Here is a 22,790-nt window from a genome sequence, read left to right as displayed (position 1 = left end):
TAGTGAGAGGAAATGTTTTGATGTTTGATTTGTGATACACTAGAGAAGCTGACCCACACTAACGTCTTTCTAGTGAACGTGCCCCACAGGCATGATCTGAGTAGAGACTCGTATGTAAACACTGAAGTGGACAAGGTCAATACAGACAATGTTCAAATTTGTAAACATTTTCGGAATACTCAGGTTATTGAATGCAGCAGTTTTGAGAGATACTGTTATACAAAACATGGCCTCCATCTAAACAATTCAGGTAAACGAATGATAGCAAATATTGTTCTAGATTTTATTAATCTTAAGATATGTACTGTAAAACAGGCAACTCCCTTGAGTTATAATACTGACCAGGAAAAATTGTAGAAAGAGCCAGCTGTACTTCAAGCTGGCTCAGTCAACTAGAAAATGAAACTCAGGAAAGTAAGGAATTTCAAGTTACCCAATTGCAACAGTCAAGTTTTAGGGTGGAAGGGGGTCTAAGATTGCTCTTGGTAAACTGTCAGAGTGTAGTAAATAAACAATTAAAATTCAGTACATTGATGGAATCTTATGAGACTGATGTGGTGATAGGAGTGGAATCGTGGTTGAGAGAAGGGGTGGATAACAGAGAAGTATTGCTAGAAGGGTACACAGTCTATCACAGAGACCAAGGAGAATAAAGGGGGGGGGGGGTGTTTATTCTGGTGAAGGAAACTTATTGTTCACATGAATGGTTTACCGATGAAAGGGATGAAATATTAGGGATAAAATTAGTTTGTCATAATAATATGAAGGACGTGGGAATTATAGGAACACACAAGCCTGGAAGAGAGGAAAGAGACATGGAAATATTTGAGAAAATAATAGATTATACTCATTAAAAAAATAATGATATGGTAATAATTGGGGGGAGATCTAAATTTGCTCAAAGTTGAATGGAATGGAGCTGCAAGTGAAGCCCATGAACAGAAACTGGCAAATAAGTTAATTTGGGAGGGAGGATCTACACACGTAGTACAAGAACCGATTCGTCTCAATAACTTACTAGATGTATTCTTGGTTAAACCATGGGAAATTGTTGATAAAACTGAGGTAATTGAAGGAATAGGTGATCATAAGGCTGCAATAATGGATGTAGGACTCGTACCAAAAAGGCTTAATAAGAGGGTTACACCAGGCAAGAAATTGTACAGAAAAACTAAAGCTGATGAATTTGGGACTTACCTTAAATCACAATTCAGTTGTTGGATAAGTGAAGGGAGTAATGTGGATACACTTTGGGCTAAATTTAAAGGAATCATTTGGGAAGGAGAGATTTGTACCCGTTAAGAAGGGTAAAATGACCTCAGACCCTGTTTATTATACAAGGGAAATAAGAAAATTAAAAAGAAAATGTAGAATAGTAAATAGGAAAATCAAAGAGGGTAGGGAGAGTAGAGACACTAGAAAACAGCTAATGAGGAAACTGAATAGAGTGAAAAAGGAAGCAAAAGAGAATTATATGAATGGCATACTTCAAGAGGGTAGGCCTAATGACCACAAAGGGAAATGGAAAAAGCTGTATTCATATATCAGGAATCAAAAAGGAAAAGGAATCCAAATTCCTACAATGGTGGGAGAAGGGGGTGAACACTATTTAACAGATACTGAAAAGGCAAACCTATTTAGTAGGGAATTCAGAGATTCAGTAGATGATTGTCAGGAATTGGAAACCGAAACAGAAGACAGAGAGGGAGAGACACAGAGGGAAACAAGAAGCTTCTCTCATTCACAAATAAAGATATTTTCAGAGAAATCCAACTGCTCCAGCAAGGAAAAGCAGCAGGAAGTTATCAAATCACTGCGGAGTATTAAAGAATATGGGGTGGTACATAGTGCCTTATTTAAAATTTCTCTTTGACTATGTCATAAATAATAGCATAATACCAAGGGAATGGAAGGAATCTATAATAATACCAATTTATAAAGGAAAGGGTGATAAGAGGAAACCAGAGAATTAACCAATCAGCCTGACCAGTATAGTTTGTAAAATACTGGAGATTTCAATATCAAAGTACATCAGAGGGATATGTGATGATAAAAATTGGTTCATGAGGAGCCAGTATGGATTTAGAAAGAAATTTTCTTGTGAGGCACAACTGGTGGGATTTCAGCAGGACATATCAGATCAAATAGATTCAGGAGGTCAGTTAGATTGCATAGCCATAGATCTTTCCAAAGCCTTTGATAGAGTGGAACATGGAATATTATTAAAGAAATTGGAGGGAATAGGATTGGACGTAAGGGTTACCCGTTGGGTAAAAACATTTCTAAATTCAAGGGTTCAGAAAGTCAAAGTAGGAAATAACGTATCGCAGGAAGAGAAAGTATGGAAGGGAATTGCACAGGGTAGTATAATCGGTCCGTTACTTTTCTTAATATACGTAATAATATAACATCAAAAAAAGATTGTATGCAGATGACGTTATTGTTTATAGGGAAATAAACAACATTGAAGATTGTTCAGAATTACAAAGGGACCTTGAAAGTATCCAACAATGGGTTGAAGAAAATAATATGAAGGTTAATGGAGGCAAATCAACTGTTACAACTTTTACAAACAGGAGCTTTAAAACTGAATTTGAATATACTTTGGATGAGGTAGTTATCCCAAAAGATGGCAAGTGCAAATAATTAGGTGTGAGATTTGAAAATAATTTGCACTGGAAGGGTCATGTTGATAACATTGTTGGGAAAGCATACAGATCGTTACATGTCGTAATGAGGCTACCTAAAGGATGCAATAAAGAATTAAAAGAAAATAGTTACTTAAGTATGGTTCGTCCATTATTGGAATATGCAAACAGTGTTTGGGATACTCACCAAGAATACTTAATAAAAGAAATAGATAGTGTGCAGAGGACAGCAGCAAGATTTGTAACAGGGGATTTCAGGAGAAAGAGTAGTGTATCAGAAATGCTAAAGGAACTTGGGTGGGAAACTTTAAGTAAGAGAAGGGAGAAAACTAGACTTATAGCATTATATAGAGCCTATACAAGAGAAGAAGCATGGGGAGATATCCGTGAGAGGCTTCAGTTGGAAAATAATTATATCGGCAAGACTGACCACAAATATAAAATTAGAAGGAATTTTAGCAGAAGCGTTCGGGGTATTTTTTCATTCATTGGGAAGGGTGTGAAGGAGTGGAACAGTTTACCAGGGGTAGTGTTTGATCCTTTTCCAAAATCTGTACAGATATTCAAGAAGAGAATAAACAGCAACAGAGAAAATAAATGAAGTGTTAGAGGGCATTTGACCAGTGCAGGTTATTGTAAATAAAAAAATGTGTGTGAATAAATTAATTCCATCCCCTGGTCTAAGGAGTTTGGACAGCCAAAGTAGGGGACTGCCTGTAGGGGTGAAGTACAGTGGGGACTTTGAGGGCCCTGGGACCGCTACGGTAGCTGTGAAGGCCCTTCAGGAACTCTGAAAAGTGGTGGCAAAAGGGGCTCTGGTTAAAACGCAGCAGGTCGTTATGCTACTTAGGTTCCAGAATGGGTAAAAAAAAAAAGAAAGAAAGAAAGTAAATAAATGCAATGTAAAGTTTAATCATATACCAGTTGTATATTATCATTTGAAGTAATTCCACATACTGCATATCAGTTGACTATATTTGTAAGTAGTACAGGAGATATTATAAGTACAATTTTGTAAACAATATAAATTTATTAAGGATGAGCTGTGTGTTTAATAGAAAAAATAGTTAGCGTAAATTGTAAAATATTGTATCATAGGAAAATTTTCTTCTCTTGTTAATTTAATATTTAGTGCTTTACAATAATGTATTTTAGTGTACCATTTGTCACCGAGGTAGACACCTCATTTGCAAATAAAGAGATTTTGATTTGATTTGAAAAATTTCAGTGAACTGCAGGAGGAGCAATTGTGTTCGACGTTTGTTGAACATCGAGATGTATTTAGTGATAAACCAGGAAGAACACGTATATGAACACAAATTTGTAGTACATGACCATTCATCATTTGTAGGAGGCAAGTACCCCATTCCACTTAAATATGTTAGTGCCGTCGTCAGGCGCGGCTCCATAATACGATCTGCAGAGCTGCAGAACCACCACAATGAAAGATATACAGTTATATAGCGATAGCGATGCCATCCTTCATATTGAGTGTCTATATCGAGCCAAAGATCGATACCCATACAGCTTCTGGTGATCTGGCAACCCTGTTTAGATCTGTGAACGACAGAACATTAGGAGAGCCACGGCCGACTGGAAGAGCACACTTAACTACAGCTTTCTTCCGATAGGTGGCTAAGAGTCGCCCATAAGGCTCTGTATGAACTGCACGCCTTGCAGTACGTCTGACCTATTCCCGTGACCATAGAGTTAGTAAATAATACACTAGACAGCGCCACCATCCGTGAGAGAATCGCTGCACCGAGGAGCATGATGAAATCTCAGCTGTTTGGGAAAAGCTCCCTCCACTGTACTCATCAGTGTAAATAGAGATTTTTAAAAACTGTATGGATATTGATCTGGTTCAAAATTCTTACATGTCAACATTCTCAGATACTACAGTATAGTTGTGATGCTTCTGTTCAGTAGAAAGAAAGCCCAAATAGCTTAAATACAGGATAAATGCGCTATAAAAGAGAATGGTTGTGATTAAGTAACACAAAATCAATTTAATGTTCATGTTAAGTCTTCAAACAACATACCGGTACCTTAAGATTGGAAGTATATATATTTATCTTTTGTGTAAATGACCAGGACTTCAGCATAATTCTATCCAACGACCGAAAACATTCTCTCTCGTACGAAGCGAATGAGCGAGTTCTTAGGCCTACAAGTGATCATGACAATGTTTCTCCGTAATGGTGGTGAATTCTTCTGAGTTAGGTAGTCATGAAAATGAAAACAGAAACGTTAGTACCATCAGGTGATGTTTCCCCTCCATTGAGAAAGCCGGCTCCCAAAGATGTATGCAGGACTCGGAACCTTTGTAAATATTGTACCAGTAAAAGTTCGGGGCGTAAGGCATGAGAAGGATCGCAGGTAGTGGAAGTTGGTTTTTGGAGCCGGTACAGAGCAGGATAGATTCGCAGGGCGAATAACAGATGGTTATACCTTTTTCAAACAATTTATTAATAATGTTAATTAATTCACCACCCTGCAATGTTGATATAGGATTCAAATAATATGTCGAAATCAAAAAGGTTAACGTTAAGGTTGAGTGCAATTTGTGAAAATAAGTAAATCTCACAGATCCTATAGTCTTTTGCGAAAACACAAAGTGTCAGTTTTTCACCTAAAGTCTTTCTAAGTATTATGACATGACATGAACACATTTATAATTGAAAATAAGAATTTGAACTTCTGTTGAGAGTTTCTCAGTTTGTTAGCCTTGAAACATAGAACACTTGAAACTCCTAAAGTCTTTCTTCTGTGAAATAGATTTTGAAAATAGATTTATCATTAAAAGATGAATTTTGAGTAAAGATGGAGAACTACGAAGTATCGTCACACGCAGCACTGGGTGAACCACTGTTCAAGATTGGTAAGAAAAAGAAAAGAAAAGTCAGTCAGTTTGTGACTACTCACATATTAAAGAAAATTTGGCTTACAAATACTGACGAGAATCTGGAACATTCCGCGGGTGCGGATGATGACTCGAACTTGAAGTTCCACGAAGAAACCACGTTGACGTCATAGATGAAATGATGTTGAAGGTAGCTGGATCTTGTAGAATTTTCTCAAGATTTCTGCTGCTCGTGGGCATGATTTTAACACACGGAACATGCAAGTAGTATTGACAAATGCTATCGTTCACTGTTAAACACAGTCCAATTCGTATGTTAATTTTAGGAATGATCACAGTCCTTGTTGCAAAAAAAAAAAAAAAACAACACTATTTTAATCGTCACAGAGAACGTCCAACACAGTGCAAACACGTAATATTTCTCATTACCGTCTCTGACCACAGTCTTTGAATCATTATCCTGACAGATAACACTGATTCTCTAATGTTGATAGAACTATATTATTTTAGAAAAAGTTCTTAACTTTCATTAAGTCTTATCACTGTAACACGTCATGTCCTAATATGGCACATAAATAAAGAGACACAGTCCAAGGATGTGCTATGTTAGAAAATAAGTTCTAGAGTAGTTAGAGTTACTGTACACGACAGTTTCTGTTGGTAATTTAATATTGTGTGAAATTAATTTAGTCCACACGTCATGTTCTAGTTTGTGAATGTCCAATATATATAACTTCGAACTTCACTGATTTTGTACGTGTTATACTTCGAAATGTCTGTAAATTATATCGTAGTCGCGGCACAATAGACTACTTACGGTGCGACGTCCTCTTTCAAGTACGATGGCGATTTACTATCCCGTAATTTCGTCTCCGCGAAACACGACGGAAAGTACTGTCTTCGAGACTGCACGACCATACTATGCGAGGGCCAGTCTCCCCTCTCTCTTACTCATACACGTACTACACTGCTAGACTGGACTGCTTGCAATGAACTGAACTCAACTCAACACAACCACCTGTTAGCCTTGACCCAGTGGCATATATAGCTGGCGCTGGGAGGGATAGTTTCTATCGGCCATGTGACCGTGAGTGCGTAATTTCTGTTAGATTTTAAATCATTATAACTCAGCAACCATGGGATGGATTAATTTGAAATTCACAGGGATTAATTTTTATGACGTCTGCTACAATTTAGCGTTTGTTCCATTAAAATTGGTACAGGCGTTGAAAACTTGCGAAAAGAAAGATATTTTCGAGAAATATCTCTAGGGGAGGTGAGCTTTGAATGATAGGTGATGTCACTTGACTCCGCCTAGCGCACTCGTGGAGTCTGGTACATACTGGAACATTCTTTTACTTAGATGTTCATACGTCGGACGGATCTTATATGCTGGAACAACATTTCTTTTGATAACTATGGACCAGGACCTAGGCTTTCCTGGTACAATACGAATGTGTTGATAGATCAACATTTTTTCGATAAGCGGAAGAGGGGCTTTAATTTTTGTAACTTTTAATTGTTGTTTTTTGTACAAGTCAGTTATTTATATTGTCGATGTCCCTCGAAATCGGGATCTTACAAATTGAGATGAACGTCTACCTGTATTTTTTGGTACATTTCAGAGAACTTCACTCTGAAAGTACATGGAGTAAAGCATTTCTGCGGAGTTGGAGGACAGATTCACACAAGCTCAGCTGAAACTTCCCGTATGCAATACAAATTAGATTTGTCTATAACACTTACTGCAATGGACTGGGCGTCACAGAGCAGAACCACCAACATTATTCAGCCGCCACTGGCCGTCGTAGAACAATTAAACATTATGCATGATTACAGAATAATTGAACAATTTTGTACCCATGGTGTTGATCCTTTAATTATTGTTCCCAAGAAGGATGGATCTATTGAGATACACAAGTTAATGAGGGCAAAATTGATTCAGTTTGAGTGGCAAAATGCTATTCAGATTACTATTTCGATCATCTGCAGAGGCGGGGAAATATCTCTAAATTCTTTTTTATCAGGGGTATTTCACGATTGTAAACCGTATCGGGGAGTATGCATATTCTTTAAAAGATCAGAAAAGGAATATTGTCGATATTTATAACAACATAAATTTAAAGAAGTACTTCATGTGAGATTTGTTATGATATTAGTAAGATGATTGTTTTTTATAAGAAACTGGCAATATAAAACATCTGTGAATTTGCGTATGAACCAAGTGTCGTACTGGTGCATTGAACCCCAGTACATGGAAAAATGAGTCCTATATTATTGTGTAGTGTACGATAAGGAGAGAAAAGGACACTTTAAGTAGTTATCTATGATGACACAGTGCAGAATAGATCTCGCATCTGTAATATTTTATGAAATGTATTGATATGTAGTTAAAAAAAAAATAATATTGTTGTATACTAATTTAAAGTGTTTATATGTGTCAAGGGTCAACATTAGTGTTATATATATCATGTTGTTCATAAATCGATTCTTTGTTCTTCGATTTATTATGAGGGAGGCAAATTGTAATGTTTAAATCCGGTTACAAGATAATATCTGTATTTTTATTTCATCTGTGTTGTTATTATTATTGTTGTTGTTCAATTCAATTCTGCAATGATTATCGCTTGCATGATTGTAGTCAATTGTGTGTGTGCGTGTGTGCGCGCGCGCGTGCACACATGGCCAACTCGCCCAGTGCCTACATACTAACAACGGTCCATGGTGACATTAAAAATTTACATAATGACTTTCTTTGTTGAAACAATTTACAGTAATATCTTCTCAAAATTTAGGATTACTTACATGAGTTTTCCAGCATATTAAAAAAAATCCAGTTATTCACACAAGTTAGCACTCAGTAGAAGATTGGCACACAGCCAGTAATATTGAACTCACATGACCTAGCTCAATTACAAAAAGAAAAATGATGAAAAGAATTAAATAAAGGTGGTGGGAGATTAAGGCATGGCTTTAATTTTCAGTTAGCTTATCTCGGAGTATCGTTCTCCATTCCGCCGACTAACAAAGATGTCTTCTTGGACACACGTCAGAGCACTTCCATCTTGGATTGAAGTCACAGAGCAAGTCCCGGAGAGGAAGAATCTCTCAGTCAAGAAAAAAGTTCCATGCATGCACGTCAGTATTGATTTCTACACTGAACGAATAGCATACAACACAGCTATGACACAATTACAGATCACACTTTTAAATAATCTGAATGGTAGATCGCACCAATTTAACAGGCGCACCAGACAATGGACAAAAAGCTGAAATAATAACCTGGTACAAAAGTCAAATATGTTCCAATAAATAGTGTGTCAATCACGTTACAGTTGGATCAAACTGAGAATGTTATTATGCTTACCTGGAGTATGTGGAAATGGCAGTGTTTCTAAAGATGGCAAAGCCTCATTTTCCTGCAATATTACAGGAGATAGTTAGTATTGAATTTTATTTTTTAATTTACTGATGAAATACATACCTAATTAAAATATAACACAAACCAGGATATCAGATATGTCAGTGAGAGCATTCCCTCAAACTCGTGTAAATTACAGTGCAAAAAATTACCAAACATTATCAAACATTATCAAAACATGAGAGTAAAATTGATTAAATTAAATACACTGATGTATCTTAACCAATGGTACTGAACCATTCTGTTTATGGTCAAAGAACGTTGTTATAATGATAATTATGGTAATAATATGTGACCAGAGTGGACATTAGATGGCATTTTATTGTGCAGTAGTGTCTAACATTGCGCGCTTTTCAAGAGAACTTAGCGTCATAAGCGAGTCGAGTTCCCAAGATGCTTATTAAAATTTATTCAGCGTGAGAAGCCACAAAGTTTATATTGGAGGGAAATGAATTTATTCAATATCTCTGCCCACAAGAGGAATATACAGCATTGGATGTAATAATGGCAATGAGCATATTTTTCTGAAAATTTTGATATGCTACATGACACTAATTGTAATCACAATAAAGGAAAGAGTAATTACTCTGAGCACCGTTCCTCCTTCACAAGTTCATTTGTCAGTTGTTCACTTTCGAAAAAAGGGTACATCTTCAGGAGTTGTTTCATTTTCATTGAGGGAAAACTTGTGTTGTAAGCCTTAAATTGATTCTCATCTAACAATTCAGCAAAATGGAAGTTTTCCAAGTCACAGAACCGCATTTCCATCTGTACCACGGTGGTATCAACTATTTCATGTGCTAATGCTGTGAGGGGTGGCTCTACAAATGATTCTGTTGTCATTGCGGTATTGAGAGCTTTGCTGGTGTCCATGCATTCATTCACTGTTTCTTCATTTCTCAGATTTTTTAAGTTATTTATGTTTTGCTTTATCTCATGGTTGCAGATATTTACATTAGATGTGCATTTTGCTTGCATCACCTTCAATAAATGATCCGTGTAGCAAAATATCTTGTTGAGGACGCACAACAGGAAGAAGAAATTATGGTCATCTAATCTCTTAACCAGTCCCATAGCACCATTAACAGATACGCCATCCCATTCTTCATCTTTTATCAAAAATATGTGTAAGGCTTCTTTCAAGTTCTTGAAATGGGATGCTCTTGTTAGTGCTGCTCTAGAGTGGAATTTCTGCTGTGTCGTACATGCCGGGGGAAGTTTAAAGCCTTTGTCTCTTAGGACTTGAATTTTCTTTGATCACTTGCTGAAATATGTATGGAAGGCAGTAAATCATAAGTAAAGAGACGCACTTCCTTTATAGCTTTTGCTCCATGCAAGAGTACCAAATTAAGCTTACGTGCATAGCAATGTATAAACATTGCAGGTGGGCAAACTTACTTTACGATACTTTGAACACCCCCTGTAGAACCCACCATTACGGAAGCCTCGTCATAAGTTTGACGTATTAATTTCTTTTCTATGCCCCATTTTCTTAAGACAACCAATATTACGGCTGACAGTCCAGTGGCACTTTTATATTTTGAGACGTCGTAGAACCTCACAAACCTCTCGTGAACGTCATTGCCAACACAGTACCGAAATATAATGTTCATCTGATTCTGACAAGATATATCTAATGTTTCATCTGCCTGAACTGATACAAATTCACAAATAGAAAGTTATTTTTGAATCTCTTCATTCATCACTTGAGTTACACAGTTAATAAGTTCATTCTGAATGTCACTCGAAGTTCCTTTAAATCCTAAAGTTGCTCCCAGATGCTCTCTCATGGATTTTTCTTCTAGTGCTAGCAATTCCAGGGTCATGAGGCAGTTACCTTTATTTACGGAGTCACTACTCTCGTCATGCCCACGGAATGGAAGTTCTTGTTTTCCGAGAAAACACTCCACTTGAACTAACCTGCCCAGAACCCGTCTATTATGATTTAGTAACTCATTAAGCTTTAGAGATGCAAGACGAGCCGCTTCTGAAAAGGCACGCTCTATTCTACTCCTGCCGAGAAGAAGAAAATGCTCACTGCTCTGAATATGTCTTTTGGAAATGTGGTGTTTACGTGCTATTCTATGAAAATTTTTTAGGGTACTGATGTCACCCTCGTTCCATTCACTGTCACCTCCAAGTAATATGCAAATGTAACAATAAAACTTACAATCTGTCACACTTGCTGTAAGCCATGTATAATCCTTATACCATTGGGACTGGAAAGTTCTTATTTGGTTTCCATCCTTTTGCACAATTTTTAATAATGACTGTGGCCGCTTGTCTTTCAGGGCATATTTTTCTTCGAAAGACAGAGAAGAAAATGGAATTAGAAGCAAGTATGTAATAAGATCATTACTTTCATTCATTTTACACAGCTTTAAAAGATACTGGCAACTCTTTTCATGACCCACAGACCACTAATAATAGTTGTAAGCTTCACAGATCAACAGATCACAACGTAAACATAAACTCGTAATTCGAGACTTGGAGACTAGACTCCCAGCTAGGTTTCAAAGCAAGCACTTACCGCTGCATGACGTCATACGTTGTCATAGCAACCAGCACAAGCTCCGCCTGCTAGCAGGAAAGTAAGAGTCTGGCTGAAGCCAGACTCAGAGGCTAGGCTCAGTGCTCTGTGAGCAGCGCGGCAGAGCAGAGAGCCGTGAATTATATTAAGTTTATTAGACATAAATTTCGTGCCTTATATCAATAATTTATTATTCGTATTTCGTCTGGGGAATCTGAGACTCTCAGATTCACACCTAGCTTCGCCACTGAAGATTACCTTTGTGTACGAGAATCGCAATCAGATTCTACCTTGTCCTGGAGACTTGTAACAACCATTTGTAATATAGATAAGAACTTTGTACAGCAAGTATTGACCTGATTTTCTGTGAGATCATTTTTCTGCTAGTAATTTGTTCACGCAAAGTCCCTGCTATGAATGGTGTGAAAATGTTGCTCATAGGGCCGGTTGGTGTATGCATTTCAGTAGGCTTGGCAGACTGATATGTAATAGCAACTCTGGCTCTGTGAGGAAAACAACGGGAAACTACCTCACTCCTCATTTCCCTAGTATGCCTCTTTAGTGATGCCTAGGCCATCTATGACAGCTGATGGCAGAGCTGTTGAGGATCGCACCAGCGGCTTCGCTGACGGACTGAACATACATACATACATAAAGTCGCCTAGCATAATCTGAGGCTAACATTGTTCTAAACTAATGTTACAGGCTAGTGTAGGCTCGGAAGGTGGATGTTAATTCAATTCGGTCAGTATAAATATCGGTCAAGAGTAAAGTAAAGTGCTGCTGAGAATTGTGTGACTGTCCTAGAAGGATAATGTTAAGAATGAGTCCTGACATTACGGGATGAAATAAAAGGCTAGAGGGGAGACCTAGACATCGAAGTAAAAAGACATTGTAATATGGTTTTCCTTACAGTTTCTCTTATGTCATGTGTGGACCGGACGCTGCTCATCCATCACGTTGAGGCAGTAATTCGGAGCGAAGCTACAGAACATCCTTCACGGCATCGAGGTACAACCGTGGACCATCAGCGACGTCCAGTCAGCACACCGACCACATCAAGGAGGCGGCGATTGAGTCACCTGAACGAGTTGCAGTTGAACGTCACAGCAGACCAGGATGTCACCAGTCATCAAACTACGATTGCTGTCGCCTGCCCACAACGTTGACATGATGGCTTAAGTTAACAATGTCCAGAGGGGAACTGTTCAGATGCTATCACAAGACACAGGTCAGACAATTCTAATTCTTAGCATGCAGCAGTCAGAAAATGGTTAGGTCAGCAGCAGATAAATTAGGCCTTCCGCCAATATGTAAATAAGTAGGTGCCTAAAGGCACACGTAAATAGAATTTATGCCCAGGACTCAGGCTTAGTTGGATAGTTAATGTTTGCATGCTGTTGTTCTCATTTATTTTCGTTAGTGTTATCATTGCATAGATACGATGTTTCAATATAGGGAAATTATGGTCGTGTACTTTCATTTATCCATGACTTACACAGTCATATATGAGTCTAGCCAGAACAAGTTGTTTAGGTACTAGCTAAATGCATGGAGCATGGTAGGCTGTAGTGTTAATTTGTGAGATGAAGAAAATCATAAGATCTTCTATATTTCTTTAATGCACTCGGACTAGCATATCAAAGTGAGCGGGTCATGTTTGAGAAGCCCACAAGCACTGAGGAATATGTTTGTTATGCCCAGAGTATAGAGATAAGGCCCACAAGTAGCATGAGGAATAAAGGCTTATGTGGTAATTTGATAATTTGTGTGCCAGTAAGAGCGCCAATGTATATTTGTATAAGCGTGCAGTAGAGCACCAGTATGAAGTTAATATAAGGGCCAGTTGTATTTGAGTCATAAATGGAATAGAGTGTTGAATTTTGAACTATAAGGAATAAATTGGCATGTAATAATTATATAATAAGAGGGCAAACTGAAGAGTAGATCAATGGGCCGGAACGAAGGGCGAGTCATCCCTCAGCTCTGTTTACAAGTTGTTGACCATGAGAGAGATTTATGGGTGTAGAAACATGGCCACTCAGTTTATACAAAAGTCAAGTCGTGTTGGAGGAAAAAAAAAAAAAAAAAACTAGGTTGTTCTGACGTCATGACATGAAAGTATGCAGGGAGAAACAATACAGTTTCTGTCAAGGGGAAAGGAGAGCAGTGACCTTTTAATACCGCGGTTTGGAAGATAAAATTCTATACACGATTACGTATATCATTTAAAGATGTATGTAACTATTCATATGTGTCTGCACAATGTAAATTATGTTTTTTTTATATCAAACTTGAAGTCATGTTGTCGTTGGATTTGGGGATAGTCCTGTGCTCGATTCCCAGATGGTAGAGGGTGTATTGCATGCTTAGTTTAGAGCTTATATTAATCATGAGTACTGTGGCATAGATTCATGTTAGGAATATGTTCTGTTCTTTGTAAATATGATTTGGTTATTCGCCGACCTAAGATTTAATTTATTTTCTTTTTACGGAGCCATTATGCTGGCCGTTGTAGTATCGGCTGTTTCCACATGCCTAGAAATCTCCTCCACAAGGCCATTAACTCCAGATGAGATGCCTCTTTACTTCAAGAACTCATTTATATTTTTTTATGACAACATTGTTCATTATGTAAATTTAATTGATGATTTGGATTATAACAGAAATTTAAATGTTATTGTAATAAATTTGTATAGCATAGCGAACGTGCAGCTCAGTTTTAGTTTTTTTGCTTGGGTTAGTTCTCACCCTGCTTATTTTATTCCTCTTCATTTATTTATTTGTCACGTTGACCCATTTTTGTACCCAAAATCCCTTGTTTCTGCTGTTGCTGCCGGAGCTGATGAAGAGGATTTTCGAACAAGGTAAGCTACGTGCTAAAAGGATTCACCTGATGGTGAGCGTATTGTTCACGATAATCTACTTGGTCAGATCTCAGCATTTGCTTGATGTTGAAGGCATTATAGGGCACAGTACCAAATGAGAGTCTTGAACCAAATGTTTAGTTACAATATTCAAGTTCCTGAGATGATCTTTTGATCACACTGATGAAAGGAAATAGAATTGGACATAGACATGATATAGGCATTTGGGCTTATGTTGTGTCAAGAAAATAAGGTGAAATTCTTTACGTTTCGCAGAGAACGTTGCTCTGCATCTTCAGAAGAAAATCTCAACTGTTCATGAGGAAGGCTTCTCAAACAATAAGGTTTGAATTTAGACTTTATAATAGAAGTAGAAGTGGTAAGTTCTTTCGTCAGCAGATGGTTTACTGGACGCAGTACAGCTCTAGCATTTGAAGCGGAAGCTCGCGGAACCATCAGAATCAGTCTGAGACAATTTACATAATATAACAGGTGTACACACATATGAAAGTATGATACTGACACAAGCCTGGAATGAAACAACTAGCGATAATGAACATACGAATTTGGAAAACATCGAAACGAAATAACAATAGTGAAGGGACAGCGAAGGGGCCTATCTACGTAAATTCTTAATGGCCGGCAACCACGCATTACTTAGTTGATAGTCTGTGTCCTTATTGAAATTGTTAGGATTTCTATGTATTTCCACAGCTTCCCGTATAATTTTGGACCTGTAGTGTCTAGTGTGGAAAAGCTCGAGCATCTTGGAACACGACATCATGACCTGACAATAGAGCATGCTCAGCTGTTGCTGATTTGTCTGGTTGATTGAGACGAATACTTCATTATGTTCCTTGATACGAGTACCAATGTACTACCATGTTTGGCCAATGTATTCCTTACCGCAAGTACAGGGAATTATGTATAACCCAGGATGAAAAGTAGGGACAATTTGTCCTTGGTTTTACCCCGACTGTGAGCAATTTTAGTGACAGCACCAAACATGGTTTTTATATTGTATTTGCGGAAGACCTTGGCAATTCGATCTGTGGTGTTGTGAATGTAAGGCAGGCCGGCGGTTCCCTTCACTTCTTCCTTCTGTGAGCTTTGCTTGGTCGTTTCTCTGGGATGCAGGGCTCTATGAATCTGCCCATCACTATAACTATTACCCTTGAACGTGACTTTGTGTCCATCTCCACCTGGATACCTGATGGCTCACAAATTGTCATGAGAATGCCTTGCTTTTGTGCTGGATGGTGGTGAGAATCTGCATGAAGACAGCGATTTGTGTGGGTAGGCTTACGATCAACGTTATGTCCTGAGGAGCCATCTGGTTTCTTTCTTACTAGAATATCCAAGAAAGGAAGGCATCCGTCTGACTCCATCTCCATAGTGAATTTTATTGAAAGATGTTGTTGATTTTTGTGATTTAGATACAGATGAAGTTTCTCAGGACCTTCTGTCCAAACCACAAATGTATCATCAACATACCTCCAGCAAATCATACGTTTGACGGGCGTTGAAGCAATAGCCTCTTCCTCAAACTGCTCCATAAAGAAATTAGCCACTATGGGCGAAAGTGCACTTCCCATAGCCACTCTATCCATATGTTCATAAAAACTCCCACCCCACAAGAAATACCTGGAAGTCATGCAATAGTAAAATAGCTTAGGAATGGCCTAAGGGAACAGATGTTCCATGAGAGACATGACCGAGTCGATCGGGAGTTTAGTGAACAAGGACTCCAAATTGAAACTCACCAAAAGTGCATTAGGTTGAAGGGTTATGGTTGACAACTTGTTGACGAAATACCGAGAGTCTGTAACGTATGATTCAGTACGTCCTATGTCTGGCTGAAGCAATTTGTTTAAGTACTTAGCCAGAGCATACCTATTGCACTAACAATTGGTCTAAGGGGAACATCTTTATGGATCTTAGGAAGTCCATATAATCTAGGTGGTAGTGCGTCCCCCAGGGACAAATGTTTAGCCTCCTTTGAAACTGAAGATTGCCTTAAGAGCTTCACAGTGGCGTTGGACACATGAGTGGTAGTGTCACACGAGCTCAATCTGTAAACAAGCTCTGACAATATAGCCGAGATTTTATCCTTATACTCGTCAGTGTATAAAACCACTGTCACATCACCCGTATCAGCTGAGAGAATGGTCAGTTCAGAATATTCTAAATTTCTTCAGAGCTCTCCTCCCACCTCTTGTTAAATTGGGCGCAGGTACAACAGCAGACCTTATGAGCCTCACACACTTCAGTCTTAACACCTCAGCCTCATCCGTAGGTAGTTTGTGGATGGCTGCCTCAACAGAAGTATTTAACTCCACAGTGGGAATTTTAAAGGGAGCAACACCGAAATTAAGACCCTAGCTAGAACTGCCATTTGGTTCTCGTCCAAGTATTTCTTAGAAAGACTGACGACAGTTTTACTAGCATCCTGGTTCATGCGAGAGACTGCCTGTTTCTGAGCCAGTCGGACGAACTTAGATTTCTGTCTGAACGACACAATTAAATTGAAATAAGATATACAGTATAAAGATTCAACCTTTCCAATACAAGTAGAATTAGAAATGTAATGTTACATTCCTAGTTGATTACAAGCGGTACCGGTTTCGACCAATGTACCTGGTCATCATCAGCCCATCACTGAAAATATAAAGAACAATGCACAGAAAAATATTAGGTGATCAAGGATCCTTGAACTATTTATTTTTTTCATCGAGTTTTCATAAACATTTGGAAGCACAGTGCCGGTCAACACGTATGTTTTGCTGTTCTTCAAGAACATGAGTCTTGCTTCATTTATGTGATTGATCCTTGACTTCTTCAAGATTTTGGGAATTTTCAACATGCAATGCTAATCCCTAAAGTGTTATAGTGCTTCATGAACTGCAACTGATGAAACATCCTTGTGCTGCCAAAAATCTTCAATGTGTTATTGTGACAATAAACCACTAGCAAAATATGTTTATGTGCATTACGTCAAAGTTCATACAACAAAGTTTATCACTACATTTTGACACCAACTTCAGTACATTATCAAGAATACTGGGACAAGTAAACTTTGCACACCACCTGCTTAAAATTGTTGATGAAGGCAAAGGAAATCCTGTCCTTCCAGAAGCTATAGGCATTAGGAAATTACTGAATGAGAAATTTCTTTGCTTGTCCATTGGGTAATTTTTTCTCCGTGTGCCAGTGACCGCATCTGCGTAAGTGTGAACAGATAGGCAAGCCTGTTCATCAAACGAGAGTTTTCATTTTCGCCTTACCAATATACTTTTAACCCTTACCCCTCGAATTAAAGTTCTCTGTGTTGCCTCTACTACTCGTATTTTAAATGTACATTTTTATCTTATATGACCTGTATTAATCTTTCACGATTTTGGAGATAGCACTTGCTTTTAAATGATGTAGTTAGGCTATACATGTTTACAGCAAGCTATACTGGAGCAAATAAAAGCAATATGTGGAATTCAAGACGAATAATTCTTCTTCTTCTTCTTCTTCTTCTTCTTCTTCTTCTTCTTCTTCTTCTTCTTCTTCTTCTTATTATTATTATTATTATTATTATTATTATTATTATTATTATTATTATTATTATTATTATTATTATTATTATTATTATTATCGCATGCTGATTGGTTTCGTTAATAACATAGTGTACAAATTATCGCTAAAAAGCAATTGAAAACTCTATTCAGTCTCTGTTTTCATACCTCGCGGTAGTTCGTAGGCTGAAACCACTGTAAACGGCAATTTCTTGAAATCTGAATCTGTTGATTTATAATTGTGCCAGCCGTCAGCATCAGGTCCATGTTGGGTTACGGTACACAAACCGACCATCGTCATTTCACTTTTAGGCATCGTGAAATGCTATTAGCTATATTCATTAGGAGCAGAGGTGTGAAAATACTGTGTTTTTGTGTGTTGCCTGACATATACAACATATATATGACTAGAGAGCACATGGCGACCATGTTTGTTTACTATCGCTCGAGCTTTCATGTGCATGAGTGGACAGCTGATGGCTACACTGCCATCTAAATAATAGATTTTTGACTGACTGTCAAATAGTATCTGGATTCTACAAAGTTCCAGGCGGAACCAAAAGATGGCAGTACAGTATATCATTGTGTATTTTGTCGGCTAAGAGACAGTAGACCAGCGGTGGGCAATAAAATGCCATGTCGGGTCTCCCCCGACATGCAACCGGAACAGGAATATCGTAACGTCGGGCCTCACCCGACAGACGAGTGGTAAAGGTTAAATGTGTTTGCAATGATTCAGTTTCTGGTCGATAATTATTTGACAACATCTCAGTTATTCTTCTTTCAAAACATTCAAGTTTGTTTTCAAAGCATGAACTGCTTTCTTTAAGGATTTATTTCCTTCAAGTAATTGGTTGTAATGAATACAGAAAACACAACCCCTCATTCTCTTCCTACGTAGACTTACCCATAGAAATTTGTTCCATTTCTGTGCATGGTTTCTTTCGGCTTACACTTTCCAGTATTACCAAGGCAGCTAAACGAATGTTTTGTACTTTCAGTCATAAAGCTGAATTTGAATTACGTGCATCCTGTTGTTCCGCATGACCTGGGTAGTTTCAGAAGTGGGATAACAGTTGACTTCAGAATTTTTTCTTAGAGGTAATCCTAACAAGTCATCTTCATAATCAAATGTAGAAAAAATGTTCGCTCATACATATGCACATAAGCATTTTTACAATTAACAGAGTCCAATCATTCACATTTAGTCAACCGTGGTACTGGGGATTGGGAGATTCGTCCACCACCCACTTCTGGTCGAAATGATGCAGCTGTTTCCCTAACAAAGTGGCAGCATAAGCAGCAGCAGCACATCAAGGAAAAGCAGGCTTTGGCCGAGAAGAGATCCCTACCCAGGCCGAGGTTCAAGATGTCAAAGAGACCCAGATCTTCCTACCGGGCCAACAAGTGCTGCAACGTAAGCACCCAGTCAGTAAAAAGACTGGAGAGTTTTACGCAGGTCTCGCACATAAGTGAGTTGGTCCCATCGAGGTCAATAAGTAGCTGGGCCATGGAGTCTACTTACTAAAGACCAACCTTCCTGTCAAGATCCACGCATCAGAGTTGCAGTGAGTCACCCAACCGCTGTGCATACAGAGTAAGCCTGGTACTGTTATGACGGTAGTAATGTTTGCCAAATCCCCTGCCTAAACCTTTTGGACCGATGTGTAATCTTTGAAATCTGTATCTCTCGGCTTCTTGCCAATGAACTCCTTTATTCCATTTAATGTGGTCTATCTTACCACATTCACATCCTCTTCGTGTGTACTCATATTGAAGTGCCGTGCCTGGTTGGTGCTGCACCCTAGAACATAGCACACCGGGCGAGTTGGCCATGCGCGTAGAGGCGCGCGGCTGTGAGCTCGCATCCGGGAGATAGTAGGTTCGAATCCCACTATCGGCAGCCCTGAAGATGGTTTTCCGTGGTTTCCCATTTTCATACCAGGCAAATGCTGGGGATGTACCTTAATTAAGGCCATGGCCGCTTCCTTCCAACTCCCAGGCCTTTCCTATCCCATCATCGCCATAAGACCTATCTGTGTCGGTGCGACGTAAAGCCCCTAGCAAAAAAAAAAAAGAAAAAGAAAGAACATAGCACTGTAATTTCTGGTGGCTGTTACCTTCTACTGTCTCAGCCAAACAATACATGGCTTGTATGCTACCTGGGGTACACTCTCTAGCTGGTGTGGGTAAGCCGCTGATTCAGAGTTGAACTACCATGGAGTGTAGACGTAGTGCGTGGCCTCGCAGTGTGTTTGCTTGGGCCTGAGATATGGACCCTGGCCAGATCTACAGTTTCACATTGGCATGTTAGCCCCTCCTGCTTATGAAGTTGTCCTCATGTATCTAAAATATTATTATTGGTGAAGTATTTTGATTCCCACGTTATTTCATTGAGTGGAAGGTTGAGTACCTCGTTACCATGTGGCTTCGTTGGTAAACCAAAGTGACCAAGTGTATTCATTTCTCTTTTAATTTGTCGAAAATTTATTTCTAACCCTATCCAACTTCTAGTGGTGCGTTTTCAGAAGAAGGAAAAAAGGATACTTCGTGTTGAAAGAGCCAGAAGTGAATTCTGTAATGATGCCATAACTCTGAATGAATCTTCGATATCCGTTTTGGTATATATATAAGTGGTCTCTCACTGGCTTATAACTGTTTCTTTAACAAAATTCTAATTTGATTCCATAAACTGAGGAAAATGGACCGTTTCGACGATTATTCAAAATTTTGACTCTTAATTTTTAATATTATTATGACCATTCCTGATATGTAAACTCAAGGTAAAAGCTTAAATTGTGAACCAAAGAGGTTCACACAAGGTTTGCTAAATCTCATTTGATTCTTATTTAATCTTTTTATTCACGTCGAGTTTTAAATTTTGATTCTTCTGTAATTCTTTTCCGTTTAATTTATGCCCATTTTATATTGAGCCAGATCCAATAGGATTTTGTTTTTTCAGGCATGATGTTTTTTTGTTGTGGTTTCCCTAGCAACGTGTTGTTTATGTGATTGTAACTTTAGTCTGAGGCCAACTTATTTTATTTTATTTCGTTTAGAGTTATCTTAATCAAGATCTGATTTAAGAATTAAAGTTTTCATTTCTTTGAATTGATTCAGCACTGCCAGTGTTTTTTTTTTTTTTTCTTTCTCTTTTTCCCGGTCTCTATGGCCTTTGAGCCTTTTGCATGCTTTTCCCAAGGTAAGTGGTTTATTTTCACCTCAGTTATTTTGGTGATGTGTTCAGTTATTTGTGTTTTACCTTGTCCACTCAAGTATTTCTCACATGCTAGCTTTAACTCTCTTCTAGGGCTAGTATGCTATGAACCTTCCAGGCTTGTGGGTTTCCTAGGGGTCTGCAAGATCAATGCTGACCATTTGTAGAGTTACAGGTTTACCCTGCGGGTGGCACACTATCACGGATCCACCTGCAGGAGAGGCTACTAATGACACAGCACAATCTGGTCATGAGGAGGAGAAAACATCGACTACCACCGAGTAAGAGGCTGGCAACGAGGCAACACAATCCCCCGACAAGACACGATCCGGTCAAAAGGAGGAGAGCATATCCAGAGACGTCGAGGAAGAGAGAAGATATAATCTAAGACCATGGCAATGTCAACAAGCGTGATAGACTGTTGAAATTGTTTCAAGTTATGGGGGGTTATTGATGCAAGGGTAATGGACTAGTATAACTTGGATACAATTCTCTAAACCCATGGGTAACTAATGCAAATATTGAGCTCAATTTGTAGTTGTTATTAATATGACTTGTGGCTATGAAGTCGATTATGCCTACTATTATACTATCTACGTAGTTATGTACGACAGGTTGTCAGTACAGACTTTGTTTGGTATAAATCATGGTTGTATCATTTATTATTTGTGTGTTGTATGATCTGTCTTGTGTAACAGAACATGTGAGGTTATGTCACGATACTTCTACTGTAAGTTTATCAATACGATTTTATTTAATGTAAGAACCCCTAATTAATAGTATATCATTTATTATTACCTGTAAATATGATCTGTAAATCCATTGTAATGTTGTGTAACACAGGGCAAGATTCTAGAACAATACACCTTCGTCACTAGAGTTTTACAGAATGTTCTATTCTTGGTACATAGGTTATTGGAGACTCGAGAAGATACAGGAAAACATTTTGTGACATACTTTCCTAGAAGCCTGGCCAGGCAAGGTATATAAAGAGACAGCCTAGGGTACTATAGGGGAGTTGTTAACAAAAGTCGCTAGTTGAATTCAGTGTGTGTGAACTCATGTGGTGATTTTGTAGTGTTGGTAGTTGGTTGACATGGTAATGTAGCAGTCAGTTGTTTGCTCAAGGTGGTAGTTCATTAATGTGTGTATATAATTTGTAAATAAAACAGTATACACAATTGACAGTATCTCATGTGTGCATCTTTGTGAATATAATATTGGGGCCAACTGCTTACGTGGAGATCATAAGTAGTTCGACATATGAGATTTTAATTATAACAATGATTTACGTATGTCTGATTTCCAGTTCTTTCTTTCACCCAAATAGATATTACAATGGGGAAAAGGAAAGAGTACCGTATTCATTAGATCTTAGACAAGCCGTGATTGAGACTTTGAAGAAAGGTAACAGCTAAGCACAAGTTGCAAAAAAACTTTGGCCTTTCTAGACAAACTGTAAAGGTTTGGAACAGAGCCTACAACAACCGTGCAACACTTTTAAATAAGCCTAGAACTGGTTGCCCTGGAATTAGTTACCCCTGCTGTTAAGAGTATTATTCGAATGCAATGTGTTGCTGATCCTGATACGACAGCATTAGCTGCAGCATGGAAAAATTTTAGAAGACAATTATACGATCAATCATGGCTTGTGTTACAGGTGAACTACGATATGACGTTT

The 22,790-nt window shown here is 38.3% G+C and overlaps 1 protein-coding gene across 3 annotated transcripts in view; it reads right to left on the bottom strand.

The window, feature by feature from the left end:
- LOC136864143 (uncharacterized) overlaps positions 1-22,790 on the bottom strand; it is a 624,111-nt gene that overhangs the window by 349,142 nt on the left and 252,179 nt on the right. For all 3 annotated transcript variants that reach the window (XR_010859277.2, XM_067140781.2, XM_067140790.2), the window contains exon 12: positions 8,879-8,930. Coding sequence is in view for 2 of the 3 variants with exons in the window: in XM_067140781.2 (XP_066996882.2) it covers positions 8,879-8,930 (52 nt within the window). In the remaining variant the exon portion in view is untranslated. The remainder of the gene's footprint in view (positions 1-8,878; positions 8,931-22,790) is intronic.

Source organism: Anabrus simplex, chromosome 1, assembly GCF_040414725.1.
Source record: "Anabrus simplex isolate iqAnaSimp1 chromosome 1, ASM4041472v1, whole genome shotgun sequence".
Taxonomy (NCBI): domain Eukaryota; kingdom Metazoa; phylum Arthropoda; class Insecta; order Orthoptera; family Tettigoniidae; genus Anabrus; species Anabrus simplex.
This window is presented reverse-complemented; position numbering and strand designations above follow the sequence as displayed.